The sequence below is a fragment of the Bombyx mori genome, chromosome 22 (assembly GCF_030269925.1).
Source record: "Bombyx mori chromosome 22, ASM3026992v2".
Classification (NCBI taxonomy): Eukaryota; Metazoa; Arthropoda; class Insecta; order Lepidoptera; family Bombycidae; genus Bombyx; species Bombyx mori.
Window position 1 is genome coordinate 16664378 of NC_085128.1, and position 19365 is coordinate 16683742.

The following is a 19365-nucleotide window of genomic DNA, read 5'->3' on the forward strand; positions in this document are numbered from 1 at the left end:
TCAACAGAGCGAAGCACTACTTCACGCCTGGACAAAAAGACTTTTGCTTTAGCACAAATCCGGCCTCGCGTGGAATTCTGCTCCCATCTTTGGGCCGGGGCTCCCAAATACCAGCTTCTTCCATTTGACTACATACAAAAGAGAGCCGTTCGGATTGTCGATAATCCCATTCTCACTGATCGTTTGGAACCTCTGGGTCTGCGGAGGGACTTCAGTTTCTTCTGTATTTTGTACCGTATGCTCCATGGGGAGTGTTTTAAGGAATTGTTTGAGATGATACCATCATCTCGTTTTTACCATCCCACTGCCCGCCACCGGAATAGAGTTCATCCATACTATCTGGGGCCACTGCGTTTATCCACAGTGCGTTTCCAGAGATCTTTTTTGCCACGTACCATTCGGCTTTCGAATGAGCTCCTCTCCACAGTGTTTCCCGAGTGACATATCCTTCTTCAAACGAGGCTTGTGGAGAGTACTAAACGGTAGGCAGTGGCTTAGCTCTGCCCCTGGCATTGCTGAAGTCCATGGGCTACGGTAACCACTCACCATCAAGGTGGCCGCATGATCGTCTACCTACACGGGCAATTAAAAAAAAACTGGAAATTTTGTATCTTTTGTCAGTTAAACATTAATAATTATTGTAGATGATTATTATGTAGCTGTTTAACATTAAAACATAAAAGTTCACTAGTGTGAAAAAATCACGCGAAATCGCTGTACGTGCTTTAACGGAATCATTCAGAAAATCCATTGAACTCTATGACCCATCATTTTACTAAGGCGTTATTTTCATTTCATCTTTGTTTCATCTCAAGCGACACCTAAGGAGTTGTCATGTCTAGTCTCATTTTATTCAGTTCCATTTAAATTAGTATCATTTAACATAAATATTATGTTCGGTCTTTATTACAAAATGCTTTGATGGGCTTCATTCCCTTTGCCTCTCCAGTAGACCAAATAAAAAAATATATATGCCGACCGAATTTACCGAAGTGGTGTAAAAAATTTTAATCAGTAAATCTGTAAATAAATGTTATTCGAAAATACTCATTTAGTTTTGAAAAGTTTCAAATACTCTGGATAAAAATTTACAATACATTAGTACTCTTTACTTCAATAATAATAAAAATCTTTCAAGCTATTCAGCGTATCGATCGCAAATATGATTCCGAACGAGATTTTCGCTGAAGATATAATGAGTACTGTAATCCGCTATGGATTGTATATTGGCGCAGCATTCCAATTAGTCTGCCTACTGGCTTGTGTGACCTTAACTGATGAACAAAGCGAGCCACATCCTTACGAAAAGGTAACGTGAAACTTGTTTTCTTTTCGATAAAAAACCATATTTTTTAGCCTAAGGACAAAATAGGGTCGCGCTTTTTTCATACTTATTGTGACAAAAGCTTAAAATTATAACAGAATGTACTTACCTAATTTGATTTTAAACAATGCGTTACATACTCGACATTCGATACTTGTTTCGCTTTATTCCATCTAAATGTAGGTAAGATGTCTATTTCTAGGAAAATATTTATTTAAATAACAAACCTTGGGTATGTAAGGTTAAGTCCCTAAGAACTCGAAATAATTTTACATGGATTCATACAAATTGTGACCAAACATGAGACATATTCGCCACTCATGTTTGCCTTGGCATTGCAATACTCAGGAGGAACTGTTTAATTAATCTGACAGTTTTTTTTTTTAAAAACGTTAACTTGTTCATTAATTTGTCATAATCAATTTCACTTACTTAACATGGATTGTATTAATTATCTATTACAGTCCTACACCGACAGTGATGAATGTAGTTCCGAACAGTCTTCACCGGGTCACCGTGCAACCATGTCCAGATCCCGGAGACACGAGAAAAAGAAACGCCGCTAGCTCAGGCACAGAATGTGGAAGAGAAGAGTGGGATAATATGGAAAAAAGGTTTTTGAGAAAATAGTAGCCGATTAGGCTAGGACTGTAATTGTAAGAGATAAACATGTTTATTAAATAAAAGAAAATGTAGATACTCATTAAATGTAGGTATATTTTAAAAATGTAGATATTGAGTAGATTTTGTTATCAGGTTATTTTAAAAAATTGTGAATAAAAATGAATACCTTTTAAATAATGTTTATGGGCCCATTCCTACTGAAAATTATTGGTCATATTAACTATTGAACCTGTAAACTACAAGTTTCAAACCTAGCTCATATGTTAACACCCTATCCATCTGTCTGTTCAGTTTTTATGAAATAGTAAGTAGTAAGTTCAAAAGAATGTTCTTAAGTCTCGTAAGAACGTTCTTTAACAGGTAGCCATCATAGTCATAGAACAATATATTTGACAGATGCCTGAATCTCGCTATAACATTTTCAAGATAAATGAATATATATAAGTTTTGAATAACAAAATTCAGACTGAGGGTGTACTGAGCAATTTCACCTGCTCGATGGTAGATGTCCCCTTGATCATTATCTCCAAAAAAATGTTATGCCAAAAACATTAAATATATTTTTTGGTGCTTATGTGTCCAGTTAAATCTATGGCCCAGCTAATGGTGAATGGTCATCATGCGTAACAACCTGCAATGCCAGAAATACATATAATATACAGACAATAGTTTATTCCAGAGCTATTTAAGTTGCAAAAATGATCTCTGGAAAAACATTGGATCAGTGCAGTTTGTCTCTAATAGACTTACTTCACTGGTGGGTGGTGAGAAAAAGATCTGGATCCAATTCCTCAGAGCACTTTGTGTTTGCAGTGTCTTAGTCTATTTATACCTATATAACCAAAACTCTGCAGAAATGTATTAAGGACTTGTCAAGTGGTGTCTTTTTACAGTATTAATTATTGTTGTGCAATGTGCTTTAATATTGTTTAGAGTATGCTTGCTTTCTCTGTATGGAATTAGATTCATATTATAAAGTTACAATATAAATTCAAAGTTTTTATCATTGTATATTGGAAGTTAGAAGTAGTGTTCTAGTTTTATATATTATGATTATTTTTTTTATTTAAGGATTCTTATATTAAGGTATTTTAAGTTATTTGTATTTAGCAGTTAAAAGTTTTAGATTGGTAAATTGACACACTTTTGTTTAAGACTGAACTTTTTTGTAAAACTTGAAGTATAATCGAGAGGCTATTTGGTATAAGCGACATTTATCTTTGTAATTAAATGTCTATTTTATTTGATATTATTATCAACAATTGAACTTCAATTAAGTTTACACCATTTAAATTTTGCTTAAGAATTTTTTGTTATCATTCTATTTAATATATTATTATCGACGCTTGAAAGGCAAACGTGACTAAGCGACAATAACTGCTTTATGCATAAATGATAGGCAATAACCATATTTGATGCGCAAAGAAAATATATTCCTATTAAAATAATTTCAATCCTACAGCTAGATTCGTTAAAATAATTTTTTTCAGGTATTTCAACTTTAAATTAGTCTACTGTAAAATTCACGCATTGTCGCTTAATCACGTTTGCCTTTCAAGCGTCGATATTTTTATTATTATTTTAAACATCAAATTATGACTCTTCTGTAAAGTTGCAAAAAAAATGCCGCTTAAACCAAATAGTCTCACCCCTCATATAATTATTTATTGTAGACAGGTTTCGCAGACAGTAAACACAATTAAAACTATTTTTGTAGTTTAAATCTCACGCGAAAGTATGTAGTTTTAACTATGTCCATGACAAACAAAATCCGAATAACATACTAATAGCAACTTTTTTTTTTATAAAATAAAGCAACAGTAATATTACTAAGCGTTTATTATTTATTACATTTGTTATAACGACTAGACATTTTTACAGCGTTATTCAATACATAAAATTCGAATGTATACAAAATATACACCGGCAAGCGACCGTACACTCAGCACTAAACAGTTTCGCATTATTCAAGCACAATTTAAGTACAAATAAACAATAAGGCACTCATTTTCACTGAACATGCATGTATCTATTATAAATAGCACCAGTTTCAATAATTATTTTTTACATAAAACTTAAAAACATTAAGTACTAATAGTACTGATAGATTATGAAGAATATTAAAAAAAAAGGATAAAAACTATTGCACTATTAACTTGTTTACGGTATATTTATAAGAACTGCATTTGTGATTAACAAAAATAAGTTAAAAGCTAAGTATTGAAATGATTAGTTCATTACACATTACAATTATATTTAATTGGCAAATTTACGAAATTTAAAATAGACTCGACAATAATACCTTCATGGGTGTTCTTTGAACATAATTTATATAAGATACCCGAAATTAATAAGCTTGAATTAGAAATGTTTTTATAGTAATAACCAATGTGATGTGTTTTACTATTGGAACATTTTGTTGAGAATTAGACACGTGTACTTCATAAATCAGTTTCCGAATGGCTGCTTTTTGATCTATTGTTGGGCATTTTTCATGTTGGCAGGTGCGAAAAGACATTAGTTCGCACAAGTCCACGTTACTCTGACACATTGATATTGTACGAATTGTTCAACTTCTTTCATCAGTGTGCTTAGTGCTAGTAGCTTCCCTCGATTTGCCGCTAGGGGCGCTGTTCCTCGGGGCGAGGTAGGACCTCTTGCGAGTCCGTGCGGGTGGGTACCACCGCCCTGCCTATTTCTGCCGTAAAGCAGTAATGCGTTTCGGTTTGAAGGGTGGAGCAGCCGTTGTAACTATACTTGAGACCTTAGAACTTATATCTCAAGGTGGGTGGCGCATTTACGTTGTGGATGTCTATGGGCTCCAGTAACCACTTAACACCAGGTGGGCTGTGAGCTCGTCCACCCATCTAAGCAATAAAAAAAAGCATAACGATAACGTTCTTCAATTAAATGTTCATGGCGGTGTATGCCCGTGTAACAAATCTGGGACGATTTTTTCAAGTCCAAATTGCATTTTAAAATCCCGGCTTATTTGAAAAACTACTCAAAACTACCCGCACGCCACGTACGTTGTTGCGGCTGTATTACGGCCTATATGATATCCTGATTAGCTGTGCGTCAATTTAAAGCCTTCGTCAAACAGAACGCGTACTTAGCGCTGCGTTTTAACGCCGCGCTCTTTTCATGTCACACAAATTGACTAGATGAATCCAACGCTCCTTGACGCAACGCATTCGCCAAATCATAGTACCTTTCGATAGCAGTGTGAAAATTTAAAAGTATTAAGATGATGTCGAGTGATTCAGATGTGGCATTGTATAAGCATGGGTATTTTCTAACAATTTCTATAAATTTTTCGGGCATTATCTAGTATTTTAATACACATTCACTCGGACGCTACAATAAAATTTGTAAAAAACTACAACGCCTGACGTCAAAGCGTCCTAACGCCGCGACAGAGCGTTGCGTACTTACAGCGTTGGGGCTCTGTTTGACGGTATGTTACCACAGTAGTACAACAAATCTCGGCATCATAGCGCACCGTCAGTTTAGCGCTCTGACGCGCGTTAATTACGCGTTCTGTTTGACGAAGCCTTAAATTAAAATCCGTCAGGCAGTTTTTGAGTAAAGCCATTCAACTTTCGTGTCAGCGCGACCGCGACCTCCTCCCCTCCCCCTACGTCGCCCCACTACCGCTCAGCTCAAGTATGAATGAGAGAGGAGTCCGGGACAAGATGAATAGACTGAGGATAGGGGTAGAGGGGATGCCGGGGTCGCAGTGTCTTTCGAACGCGAACCGGGCCGTCTATTATCCCACGTTGTTGACTGTATGTTCAGCTTTCATAACTTTACTAAAGCTACTTTTTAATACGCAGCTTTGACTGTCTAAAGTTTCACGTCTTGTACTACGAGTATAACTGAATTCAGTAAAAATGTATACTATTCTCCCTATTGCATAATCCGTCTTATGTCGAATATCAAAACTATGCGTATATAATTTTACATGAATAAATATTCGTAAAAAAAACACTTACAATATGGCACATTTGGTATAAATTCCACTTATGGTAACTTTAAATAGACGATACATCTAAAAATACATATAAAATACTTCAGTTCAATGTAAATTTAAATATAAATTCCTTCTTAAATACATTTAAGGCACTTTTTAAATATGGCAAGTTTTTGGATTCATTTTACAAGACATGGCAAGATTAACTAGACACATTTATTCCCACGGAAAAATACATTGCTAATAATATATTATTTTTAAAACTTCACATATTTTAAACAGATTTTTCTGCTATAAATTTTCACTATTGCAGCATTATTGAACAAATCGTATCTGAACCATTATCATCTATCAAAATAGTGACATAAAAAACCCTTAAAATAGATCTAGTCTAAAAACACATAAAAGCATTTTTGAAATTATAAATTGAAGAGTAATCTCTTTACAATAATACAATAAAATAATTCATTTAACAAACATGTTTAACATATATCTTTGAAATTTAGAAAAAAAAAATACCATCCACATTGGAAATGCTGAAAGTTAATATATTGCTTTTAGCTTCAACTTTTGTAAATTAAGCTTCCTAATTTCTATTCGATGAGTATAAAAGCAGAGAATTTCGCACTTACATCAAAAATGTACACTCCGAGGTTTGTCACACTCCACAGTTGCCGTGGCTGCGCGCCATTGGGAATAAAGCCTTCAAATCGTTTTTGTTACCTAGCTCGCGGAAGCTCTAGCTACATCCCTTCTCGTTCGATTTAGACTAGTGATTTGTATAATACTAGTTATTGGTATAGCAATACTAGTGATTGGTATAGTAATACTAGTGATTGGTATAGAAATACTAGTGATTGGTATAGCAATATTAGTGATCGGTATAGTAATACTAGTGATTGGTATAAAATATTATTAATTGGTATAATAATACTAGTGTTTTGGATAACGATACTGGTGATTGGTGTAGCAGTATATTATCATTCTAAAAAATTATTAAGCAAAGACGTAGAAATGATGAAACGGTTCAATCTATTCTTAAAGATGATCAAAAAAAAGAAAAAAAAAATTGGATTCTGTTCGGGCGACAGCGCGACGTTCATAAATGTTCGGCTCAACTCAGGTGCCGTCGCCCGTACGCACCCCGCACCTCTCATAACAGTGCGGTATATGACGGCACGCGGATATACGCTCGTTCGATATTGAGTAAATTGTGCGCGCGCGCCTTTCGTATATACGCAGTAAAAGGTTGAGTGTGAACCGGTGAAAAGGTGTATGTGCCACCCATCGCAGAGAAACACCACTACGACCGTGATAGTGCCAGCATCAGCCTCCAAGTAAGTCCCGTTTTCCTACCTACCCTTTCGTATCCGCTCATTCTCCGCAGAGTTCATTTGCTCCCTTTCAGCTCATCAGCTCACGTTTAAGGTGACGCTCACCTGCGTCACCAGATTCAAAAGTGTCAAGTGTGAATATTATCAACATTTTATTAATACGTTAACATGGGAAATTGAGGACCCTGTTTTATTGTATTATATATTAATGTTATTTTTTTTATATTATTTAAGTATCTATATTAATTGAAATGAGCACCGCAATATGTGCGTGCATAATAATCATGTTCGTACGCATCGGGGTACGTAAAAAGGAGTGAAACGCTTTTCTTAAATAAAATGATCTGATATCGACAGAGAGAACATTACTAGTGTACATTTATCGCTTTTTAACGCGACTATCACGCTAATATCAATTAAAAAATATCTCGCACAAATAAAAAATCTCCATCTCTAAATAATACTCATATTTGTGCACCGAAATGTGTGTTATACCACACTAACGACGGAGCTTTGATGACGGTTAACATTTAAGAACATCCGAAATATGTCGGTCCTGTCTGTACCTGGCTTGATATTTCATAAGCAATGCTGTTGTTAAATCGTATTATAATTGTCAACGTTTTCAAACCCTAATACCTCATTAGTTTGATTTTGAAAAATTAGAACTTAAATTTATTTTTTCGTGAATAAAAGGCATCAATGAATTTCATCACACTTTAGTGTGGACATGGCTTAATGTGGGCTTTGCCCACAGCGGGCCGAGTCTGACTCCGCGCTCGACACGTAATCAAACCTTATCGCCGCAAGAAACAAACTGGTTAAATGCAGTGAACAATGCTTTGAGGTCGTCGTCCACGCTGCGGACCTTCATCGCGTCCAACATGCTGTTGTCCGTTAGGAACTTCTTGAATGCATCTAGTTTGTCGATGCATATGGTGACGCAGCACGACTTGGCGCCCCCGCAGCAAGGGTCCTTGCCGGCGTTCAGGATGCTGCACTTGGTAGAGCCGTCGCAGGAGCACTTGATCTTGTTCAGCGCCGACGTTGCGGTGTCGTCGCACTCGCGCAGCGTGAATATGCCGAGGTCTTCCAGTTTGGTGGTGCTGTTGTGCCTCTCGTGGTAGTGCAGGAACGTGTTGCGGTCGGTGGCGGTGGCGCTGCCGCAGCCCGCCGCGCACGTCATGGCCGAGTGGTCGCACGCGCAGTTCACGCACGTGCACGTGTCCACCGTGCTGCTGTCCCTGCACTCGCCCTCCGAGTTGCACGTGCAGCCCTCGCAGCTGCAGATCCCGCAGTCGGCGGCCACCTGCTCCAGAGCGTTCCTCTTCGCTATCTCTTTACCGAATATGTTCTCCGTTCGGACCACGTACATGTCCGAGGGCGGCTCGTTGTCGAACAACAGAGTGTCCTCTAGATCCAAGTCGGTGTTGAAGAGCACGGAGTTGGCGGGGTTTATTTCGATGTTCTGCTGCACCTTGGAGGGCGAGGGGGTGTTGAGGGAGCGGTCGTCGTCCGACTTGAAGAACAAGTCCAGGTCGGCGTCGATCTTGCCGGGCTCTAGGTTGGTGACGATCTCGCTGTCGTTGAACACCCCGTCGGCCACGTCGCGCACGCTGGGCGTGTCCAGGGCCAGCGCCGCGTGTGTCATGACGTGGGCGGTGGGCCCCTCGGCGCTCAGGTCGATGTAGCTCTGCATGTGGGTGGGGACGGACGTGGCCAGCGTGAATATGCTTTCGGGGGATTTCTCTTTAATAGTGACCGGGGTCTCGGATATGGAAGCGGCCAAAGCGCTCACGTCCACCCAGGGCGCTTGGAGCTCTACCTCGTTGGCCAGGGCGAGCTGGATTGCCTTGGACCTGACTTCGAGTTTGTTACCGTTGTCGACCGGGACGGTGGGTTGGATCCCGTTAACGTCGACCCAAGTGTTTTCGTATTTTTTATCGGTTTTGTTGACGTCAAAGGGCGACAGCGCAATACTGTTAATGTCGTAGGCTGATGCGTCTTTGGGTGCGCAGCCTTCGAACAGCCATTCGGTTATATATTCGTTGTTGACCACTGTCACGTCCTCCAGGCTCCCGTCGGTCGAATTAGATTCTGTCGTGATCCTGCCGAACGACTCTAACAGGCCGTCCCAATACATAATATCGGTTTTGGCCGGTTCCGGATTCAGAGGTTTCGCTACTTCCGTGTTTCCGACTTCCGCTTCCGCCTAGAATGTCGTGATTAGAATTTATTAGAAAATGTTTTTGTGCTGATGACGATATGGATTAGCCTGAATTGTAGGCCTGCTCTTTGAAGGATAGCTTTGCAACAGAAATAGGCAGCACGAAGTATTTTTTATAGCTTAAATGTGTGGACGAGCTCAATGTACCCCTGGTGTTTAGTGGTTACCCCGGTCACCAAAACCACAATGCGGCCACACACCTCAAGACGCGTGGTCGAAGTCGCACGACTGTTGCACTATGCACAGGGCATCGTATTATTTAATATCCTCAAGTGTTGGTTGATACTGTAGGTAGGTGACGCATCAGTTCAGACTATCGTCGATGCCAAAGTAAAAATCTCCTCATCCTACCGTAGTTCTTGTGAATGACACATAAGACCTCCCAAAGTCGAAATATCGAACAAGTATATGTCTATGCCTTTAAGCAGTAGGATAAGATGAACATCTCGTCTTTTCGCATTAAAAGTGTACAATTTCCAAAAATATTCGAAATTGAGTTAATATGCGGAATCATTTGGTATCACCAGTATTTTTCTCATAAATACTGTCAAAAGAGCGTTGTTTAGTTTTCGTTTTTTTTTTTTAGTTTACGCAGGTTTTGACTACTATTAACAAAATTAATACATAATTTGATCTTACTTTAAAAGACAAATAATGTAACTGGTAAACAATAAAAAATAAATGGTGCAAAGATGATTAATTTAATATTAACAATATCACATGTTAAACCTTTAAAACAGTCTCCTGTAAAATTAGTAAGTTTTGAGATTATACAGTTTTAATGCGAGAAGACGATCTGTCGATCGATACGTACCTGTTGCTTGCCGACGTGTGGTCTGACGCTGGCGAAGGTCGCGAAGTGCCGCGGAGGCGCGTGGGTCCGACCGTGGGCTTTTAGATGGTGAGACGCTATGAACGACTTGTCGCAACCGTCCATGCGACATCTGCACCAGAGATATCGTACTGTTATATCCCTAGCCTGTATAGACTAATGCTCACCAAACACCTTACTCATCATAAGCCCTCTCACAGTGATTTCATGAGAACATACCAGGCTCAGTTCGGGTCAGATATTCATTGAAGTGAGACGTTTACCAATTTTCCTCACTATCTCCAAATTCTTTTATTATAATTAGTTATTCATTATAAATATTGTGTAGTGTCGAATAAATCCTTTTTTTTTAAAAAGAGTTCGGACTTCTCACTAGTAACAGTACGACAACTGTTTAATTGGAGCCTTGCGACAGCACGGGGCTCACTGAGCGAGGATTATGAGCATATCGTATGAAAACAGCGGTCAATGACGACAATGGGCATCGGCGGCGTTGGGTGTACGCTGGCTTAGTGGACAATTTGTATGATAAAAAGCCGGTAGATTTTCGTTTTGTTATTGTTCATAAATTAACAACACGTTCAAATCTCGAAGATAAAATTGAGCACGTTGTAGCCTACAAGATTGAAGTACAATGCACTGTTGTCTTTTATATGAAGATTAATCAATAAAGGTATAAATAAGGCCATTATTTTATTAAACTCATTGACAAGACACAAAAATTGCCTTCCGTAGTAGACCAATATTAAGTAATTATAAAGCGAACATGTCTACAATAACTAAGTTTAGATGTGCCTAAATTTAGACATCTCATCAGATAAACAACTAGTGTAATGTCAAAAGCTAAACATGAATACATATATTACATCCAACTTAATGAGCAAATTGTTAAATGAAACTAAAAGAAATGTATTTCTAATATCCCAACCAACATCCATGAAATTAACTTGCAAGTCATTCATTCATTCATTCTCTTTTAACGGATCAAAATTCGTTTCATGTAGGAACCATTTATTAACGGTTAATCAAAATGACAAGTCTTTGCCAAGTAAGGGGTTGCGTTTCAGTACTCACTTATAGGGTCGTTCTTTTGTGTGGGTCCGAATGTGTTTCTTGAGATCGCTCAGGGTCGTGAAGTATTTCGCGCATCCATCCGATTTGCAGTTGAACGTGTCGCCGCTGTGTAGCCTCTGGTGCGCCCTTAACCTGTATTGACAATTGATTTATCTGATATTCGAATGAGATTTACGTGGATTAACATTGACGGCATACGATTGTTAGTGTTGTTAGAATTCCTAACTTTATCCTTACAATGAACTCCCTCAACAAGTTTTCCACAATATATTATTTTCAGAGGCAATCGAAGATCGAATCGAAAGATTGGATAAAAAAAACCAAAGAATTTAATCGTTAGTCGATTTGCTAGTCAAGCGTGATTTTTGAAGTGAAACTTCTAATGCGACTTCTAACAAAGTTGCGTTAAACGTTTAACGCTACCGTGGAGTAGAAAGAGACAGAGCGAGAGTGAATGCTTGGCACTCGAACCCACGCGCGTAGTATACCTGGTACAGGCCAGCGCGAGCGTTAGCAACAAGTAGCGTCCAATATTTTAATGGACAATTTAAAAAATGTATAATATATTTATTTTTCTAACTATAATTTAAAACATATATAATATAAAGATTGAAGATGTCGCATCTCTTATACACAGCATTCCATATTACAAGAGCAATCTGATTTAAGGTTGAAAAATGAAGAAAACCATAATACTACACATCGAAAAAGAAGTTTCACTTCATTCACGTGCACCAAGTTGCATGCGCACCGTATTTTAATTTAGATTAATTTCCAACGCCGCAAGCCTCAATCCGTGTGTTCTGATACACGAAAAACTAACAAAAACCAAGATCCTCTTGCATAAGATCAACACGTATTGGCATCAATCCAACGTCGTATATCACGACACGTGTACTGGAATGATTCACGTATTTTTATTTGAAAACTAAAGATTTATAGTTGAAAACAAGATATGTTGTACAGTATAAGAAAATGTTGGTATTATGCAATTAATTTTAAAGTACACTGTTGTAGTACATATAGTAAAATATTTCGTTTTAAAATTCTATTATATTTTATATAATATTTATTTTGGTGTTGTAAGAAGCTATTAAAGGCATTAAGCGATTGTTGCATCGTGTTATGATGATTTTAGTTTAAATCCGATAGCTTGTTGTATGATCATAAGATTTTAGAGCTTTCTTGTATTTCTCTAGGTACGTAGAGTAACACTGTATTTTTGTAATGGTTTATGAAGTGGTATCCGGATCCTATAGATATCAAATATTTGAAACCTGCTTACCGGCTTGCATATTTTACGAATCTCACAATATTTAGTGTTACCAGATGAAGAAAATTTTCTAAAAACAAAGATTTTTTTTTTAAATCAGACGGTAGTTAGCACGGTATATTAATATCGACGAATAACACTTTCGTCATCCGCGACCACGAAATCTCTAAAATATTTGAAACGTCCACGTACCACAAATTGTCACATTAGTTAAGTGTAACTTTTGCGACTGCTCAGTAGAAGTGGTGTGGGTAGGAGTTGTCTTGGACTATCCCTCTGCTGACCTAGGTCAGGTCGTTTCGTGTGTTTCTATCCATCTGGTTAATAAAATCAGTGAATAGTTAGTAATAGTAAGTTGATTTGTTAAGGTTAGACAGCTGCACTGGCTAAGTTCAACCTAGCGCACAGCTGCTACAGTGGTCAGCTGTTTTCATACTATTCCTCTACAGATTTATATTAATTCTGCATATCATAACGGTAGATTACCACATCTATTTGCGTATAGTTGTGTGTAACAATTTGAATAATAACACACAATTTAATTTCATAATTTTTGTTAATTATGTATGATTGTAATTTTCTTACTACTTCTATTTTAGTATAATTACGTCGTATTTTAGTGTAATTATCACGTCGTCGTGGCCTAAAGGATAAGACGTCCGGTGCATTCGTATGAAGCGATGCACCGGTGTTCGAATCCCGCAGGCGGGTACCAATTTTTCTAATGAAATACGTACTCAACAAATGTTCACGATTGACTTCCACGGTGAAGGAATAACATCGTGTAATAAAAATCAAACCCGCAAAATTATAATTTGCGTAATCACTGGTGGTAGGACCTCTTGGGAGTCCGCGCGGGTAGGTACCGCCACCCCGCCTATTTCCGCCGTGAAGCAGTAATGCGTTTCGGTTCGAAGGGTGGGGTAGCCGTTGTAACTATACTGAGACCTTAGAACTTATATCTCGAGGTGGATGGCGCATTTACGTTGTAGATGTCTATGGGCTCCAGTAACCACTTAACATCAGGTGGGCTGCGAGCTCGTCCATCCATCTAAGCAATAAAAAAAAAATTATTGGATCTAGCGAACTGCATCTCATTTAGAATTTGAATATAGCCGGGTTCGGCTCGAACAAATTCTGGTAATAATAAAATAGCAAAGGGTGAAGTTTAACCGTGAAAGTATTTTTGATTAGGTTTCCAAATATAAAATTACTATAACTTCTATGTTTAAGGGATTTGTTAAGAAGTCGGTAATAGAATAAATCTATATTAATGGGACGTGATTGCTCTTGGAGCAATGCTAGATAAGTCGGTGACGTCTTCCGTGGCCGTCGGCGGCGTCTTTATCGAAACTATGCCCTCTATGGTTTAAAATTATCGGTATATATCATTACATAAACAACGTAAATGCCAACACCCAGCTTGAGACATGAGTTCTAAGTTTCATTTTTACACGCTTTATATTTAGCTTCACTTGTATGTATGTTTGTAACTGACTCCTTTAGACGCGATTTTGACCCACTTTAAAAAGGCCAGATTCCATTCAAACTTTGTAGATTTATCGAGGACAGATGACAATACACTAATTTGATAAGATTATTCCATTTTCAATTTGCAAAAAAAAAAAACAAAAAATGAAAAATAAATAATAGTTTAAAAAAACTAGCGCGGGGTGCGTTGTGTTAAGTAGTACAACGGCTACCCCACTCTACGAACAGGAATGTATTACTGCTTCGCTGCGGAAACAAGTAGGATGGTGGTACCTACCAGTGCGGGCTCACAACACGTATATTGAAGGTAAAGCTGCGAATTTTTCACCAACATTAATATTATAATGGGCTCGTGTATTATGAGCACGACGTTTGTGATTTGTTATTGTTAATATAATTATATTATTAATATCATACGGTTCTCTGTTAATATATTTGCATTTTCGTAAAATACAAAGTTTGCTTTAACATACGCAACTGATTTTGGTCCCTGTCGTTAGAGGTTTTTTTTTCCACAGGACAAAATCGCCGCATTCCCACCCGCACGGCAGGTGGTGGTATGTGGGAGTCGAACCTCACTAAAAACTCCTGCCGTTCACAACCGACGCCCTACCCCGGACCGGGCGGGAACCCAGTCGGAGCTATTGAGACGGCGGGACAGGGTTTACGCAGAGCATATTACATCCATCCCGCCGTTCCCCAGACGCCGGACCAGCGGCCGCCAGCAACATGACCGCCGGCTCCCTCGGTCGACGGGCCAAGAGCCCGATTGATAGCGCCGCGCTACACCTTCCCCCGGAGCGGTCGGGGGAACGCGACCTACCACGCCGCCCCACGCCCAGATTCCTCCCCGCACAAAGCGGGTGGAGCCCGAAGCTCTTAGGGGGCCGGGTTACCGTCGGGACCCCGGTCCCGACCCCCTGCTTTGCCTCACTCACCCCGCCGCCTCCTTCTGCGAGATGGTGCACTCGCAGAAGTCGAGTATAGCCTTCCAGGACTCGTCACTGCCAAGCATCGACGCCACGACGCCAGGCAGCAACAAGTCCGGTCCTATCTTTGCGACCAGGACACAGCGCTGCACCTCCCAAGCGGGGCAGACAGAGCGTATGCTCCGCCGTGTCCACAATGGTGGCACCTCGTCGTCGGCTCAACTCCTATCCGGTGCAGGTACTTCCCGAAGCATCCGTTCCCAGTCAGTACCTGCACCAGACGGAAGGTGAGGCGTCCTCGGCCACGATTCACCCAGTCATCAAAGACTGGGTAAACCGCCTCGACGGTCCGTAGACCCCACGTGGGGTCGTTAGAGGTAGGGTTAGGGTATATATGTATAGGCAACACCGTCCAGTCTGTTTCTTGGAGGAAAATCATCACGCATTCCAGTTTGAGCGGGAAAACAGTCACGTACCAATGTAATTGTGTCTTCGAGCCAATGGAACCCATGCTTTTAGGGATAAGGCCGCCTATACCTGCCTGTACTTTAGTACATTCTCGCACTCTCATTCTCTCACCCTCCCTCTCTTTCTCTCTCTGAAACAACAATTACCTGTATAAAGTGTTAAAAGCCTTCCCACAGGAGCTGTTGTCGCAAATGAAGGGTTTTGTTTTCGTGTGCGCTCTGACGTGTATCTTTAGACTGTATGATGTTAGAAAGGCCTTCTCGCAGGACTGCATTGGACATTTGAACCTGTATTCACCTGTAATCATATTTAATTTTGGTTTATTCGTAATGCATGTTAAAATATTTTATGTGTACGTACATCTTAGATTTAGAAGATATACAAAACAGTTTGCGTTCGTGTCAAAGACTCGGCACCTAAAAAAGCTTAGACAGCGTTTTCCCTAAATTTAGGGTAATAACTTCTAATTCACAGCTCAATGCAGGTTATTGCGATTTTTAAAATTTTCACGAAATCCACATATTAAAATCAAATAGCTTTAAACTAGGATTATTTGTTTTATAATACATCTCGTTATTTTAAATACCATGATAAGTCTGGTAGTTTGAAGTCTGGTGTTTTGTACTGAGTACATAATACAAGTTCCAATTTTTTCTGAAAACCAAACCCACGGACGTGCATAGTGTAAGTGCTAAGTCTTTTACCAATATATATGTATTAATGCCATTAGTACTGTTTGTGCATATTTACGTAGCTACTCTTAAGTGGGTATTACTATGTAACAGTTCTTGCACCGAATCTGGAATAAACTACAAATCTAAAGTAAACATAGAACAGTAATTTACTCAATTAAGCATAAGCACTGGTATTGTCTATAAGTTCATATGTTGTGGACCCTATATTATTTTCCTACAAATAAATGTATACATATATAAAAAATACAGCTGACATTCCCCCGCAATGGATAATGTCCATCGTCTCCCGTTTCCCGGATATCTTGACCAGTTACTGTACATCACTGGATTTTCTATTGGACTACGTTTTGCGTAATGCGGAAACATCAGTAAAATAATAGTCCCCCTATAACGCGGTAGTCTGATAACGCGATTTCATGCCTCTTTGTATAGGTAACATCGTGATTTTTTCCGATAAAAGGCGAGGATTTCTGGCTTTATTTCGCGTACCTTTGCACATTGTGCTATGGCAAAAATAAATTATTTTATAAAATTTGTGTTTCTGGTTTCTGTCTGGCCATACCATAATACCTACTGAATAATTTTTTAATCGTTTTTTTTTAACTTTTTAATTATTTTGAATTTGAAACATCTATATTACGTACGGTACGTACGTTTAATGTTCTAAAGAGATACGTACTTAACAAATGTTCACGATTGACTTCCACGGTGAAGGAATATCATCGTGTAATAAAAATCAAACCCGCAAAATTATACTTTGCGTAATTACTGGTGATAGGACCCCTTATGAGTTCGGACGGGTAGATATCACCACCCTGCCTATTTCTGCCGTGAAACAGTAATGCGTTTCGATTTGAAGGGTGGAGCAGCCATTGTAACTCTACTGAGACCCTTATAACTCATATCACAAGGCAGGTGGCGGCATTTAAGTTGTAAATGTCTATGGAGTCCAGTAACCACTTAACACCAGGTGAGCTGTGAGCTCGTCCACACATCTAAACAAATAAACATAGCAGTCAGAGGGTTAAGTATATTTGTATGCAATGTAGAGCACGAGTGACCTACACAGCAAACAGAGGGTTAAATATTCGAGTTAGAGTTCGGTTAATAGGTTAAGTATCGTTAAGTATCGAGTATCGGTTAAGAGTTCGTGTGCACTATTAACACCTTTGTGAGTTTTCATGTGTGTCCGCAGATTGCCCACCGTGCTGTAAGTGCGTTCGCAGCCGTCGTATTCGCATCTGTAACGGGCGTTGTTGTCCTCCGTCTTCCTTTTGTTTTTGTCCATTTGATGCTTCTGAGAATCGATTTTGATCGACGACATTCCCGACGAATCATCATGCCTGCAAGAGGATGTTTCGTTATTTAACTGATCACAGTAAGCGTTTTTCATTAAAAAAGTACACAGTGGCAGGCTAGAACTTTGAAAGCTATGTTTATGCTAAGGCCCCTTCCTTAGGCTAACAAAGATAAGTTAATGAAAAAAATATTCAGTTACTTACTATCTTCTAGATACTATCTTTAATTATTCAATACTATCGTAAAATTTAATTCATTTTGATTGACACACTACAAAACATATTACTTATTATCATAGTAAGAGTAGTCAGTATACTGAGACGAGATTGGTATAGCAGTAGTGAATAATTCATTTCAATAAAAATATTATGTAACACACATTTAGAGTCCCATTGCTTATGTAAAATGAAAAAAGCTTTTCTTACAATACACTTGTTTTTCCATAGCATAATTGGCTTAACGCCAAATTCTACCCTAGCAAAGGCCAATTTACAAAGCAAAATTCACACTACAAAATAAACACGATAATATAGTTAAATTTATGATTTTTAGTTTTTATTCAATTTCAATGCAATTTTTTTTTACCGATTGATAATGGTAATGATCGTAGTACTAGACATAGTATTGGCAATTAAAAAAACATTTAAGAACCTCTGACAATCTAGAAACATTTCATCTATATTGAAATTGTTAGTGCTGAGAATGACAGAAAATATTATGTTTTCCAGTCTAAGCTAATGTCTCTGAATTTAGAAATTGCAATAATTAATGTAAAAAAAAAAGGTTTAAAACACTTCATTTAAGTATATTTTCTGTAAGATCTTTTTGATACAATGTTAATACACTTTTTGTTAACGCTGTCATAAGTGCTTACAACTATACTAAATTAACTACCTATTGAAATAAGCTCATTCATAATAATTTTTATGTAAGCAAATAAATTGTGTATAAAATTGTATTTGATGAAGTACATTACCTGGGCAACATTAAAAAATGCCACAGGATATTGTGGTCAGTACTGGTCAGTATCTCGTAATTACTATGTCATTTGATAGCATTATCAACAAGTCTGTTTACTGCAAAGCTGTGTTGGAATTATAATCAGATATTTTACAATCAGAATATAAATGTTCATACCTTCATTCGCCCCTCAACAAATTACTCATTGGAGCAGGTACACAAAATTAGGATATTCGCATCACATAGTGATGGTAATGTACCAAAATAGAATGCCCAAAAATGATACACCAAGACAAGAATCAGTTAGTGGTGAAAGGTGCACGAGCGAACGAGACAGAAGATTATTGACAAACAGCTGATTGAATAATTGTTTCAAAATCAGAAACAAAGTTAAGTAATTATATTTAGAAATTAATCGTTAATGCTGTGCACTGCTACTGAGATAAGGCTGTTTTGTACTACTTACGTTTCCAAATGAGTTTTTCCTTCTGAAACTTCACTATTATGATTGTATACACTTTCCGACGTCACGGCAGAAACAAACGCACTTTTCTCGAATCCACAAGGTTGTAACCTCTTAAACTCCTTATCGAATGCTTCTAAATTTAAGTCTGCTCTTATGTTTGAGTTACTTTTTTCTACTAAAAACGTACACAAGTTGTTTTGTTCAGTAATATCAGACGGGCCGCTGTCAGTTAGCCATGCGGCCATGTTTCAGAATAGAGCTACGATTGGTGCTCATAATTTCTAACGTCAAAAACCCGGTAAAAATACAGAATGTAGTACGATGTTCGGGACATAGATGGCGCTAAAATTCAAAAATTTAGAGAGAGTTGCCACCACCATTCTGCCGTTATCAGCA

At 38.4% G+C, this 19365-nt stretch overlaps 1 protein-coding gene across 6 annotated transcripts; it reads right to left on the minus strand.

The window, feature by feature from the left end:
- Positions 1–3772: 3772 nt before the first annotated feature.
- LOC101736037 (uncharacterized) lies at positions 3773–19354 on the minus strand. Of its 6 annotated transcripts, none has more exons than XM_012688787.4 (6): positions 18970–19354; positions 17412–17587; positions 15696–15846; positions 11389–11520; positions 10297–10426; positions 3773–9467 (listed from the first exon to the last, which is right to left on the minus strand). In XM_012688787.4, the coding sequence occupies exons 1-6, from the start codon at positions 19212–19214 to the stop codon at positions 8046–8048; spliced, it is 2256 nt and encodes a 751-aa protein (XP_012544241.1). In that variant the 5' UTR covers positions 19215–19354; the 3' UTR covers positions 3773–8045. The 6 variants fall into 6 exon arrangements, with proteins under 6 accessions (XP_012544241.1, XP_021202422.1, XP_037874679.1 ...); XM_021346747.3 differs by having other exon boundaries at positions 17449–17587; positions 18970–19110; XM_038018751.2 differs by lacking the exon at positions 18970–19354 and adding an exon at positions 18681–18917 and having other exon boundaries at positions 17449–17587.
- Positions 19355–19365: the final 11 nt, after the last annotated feature.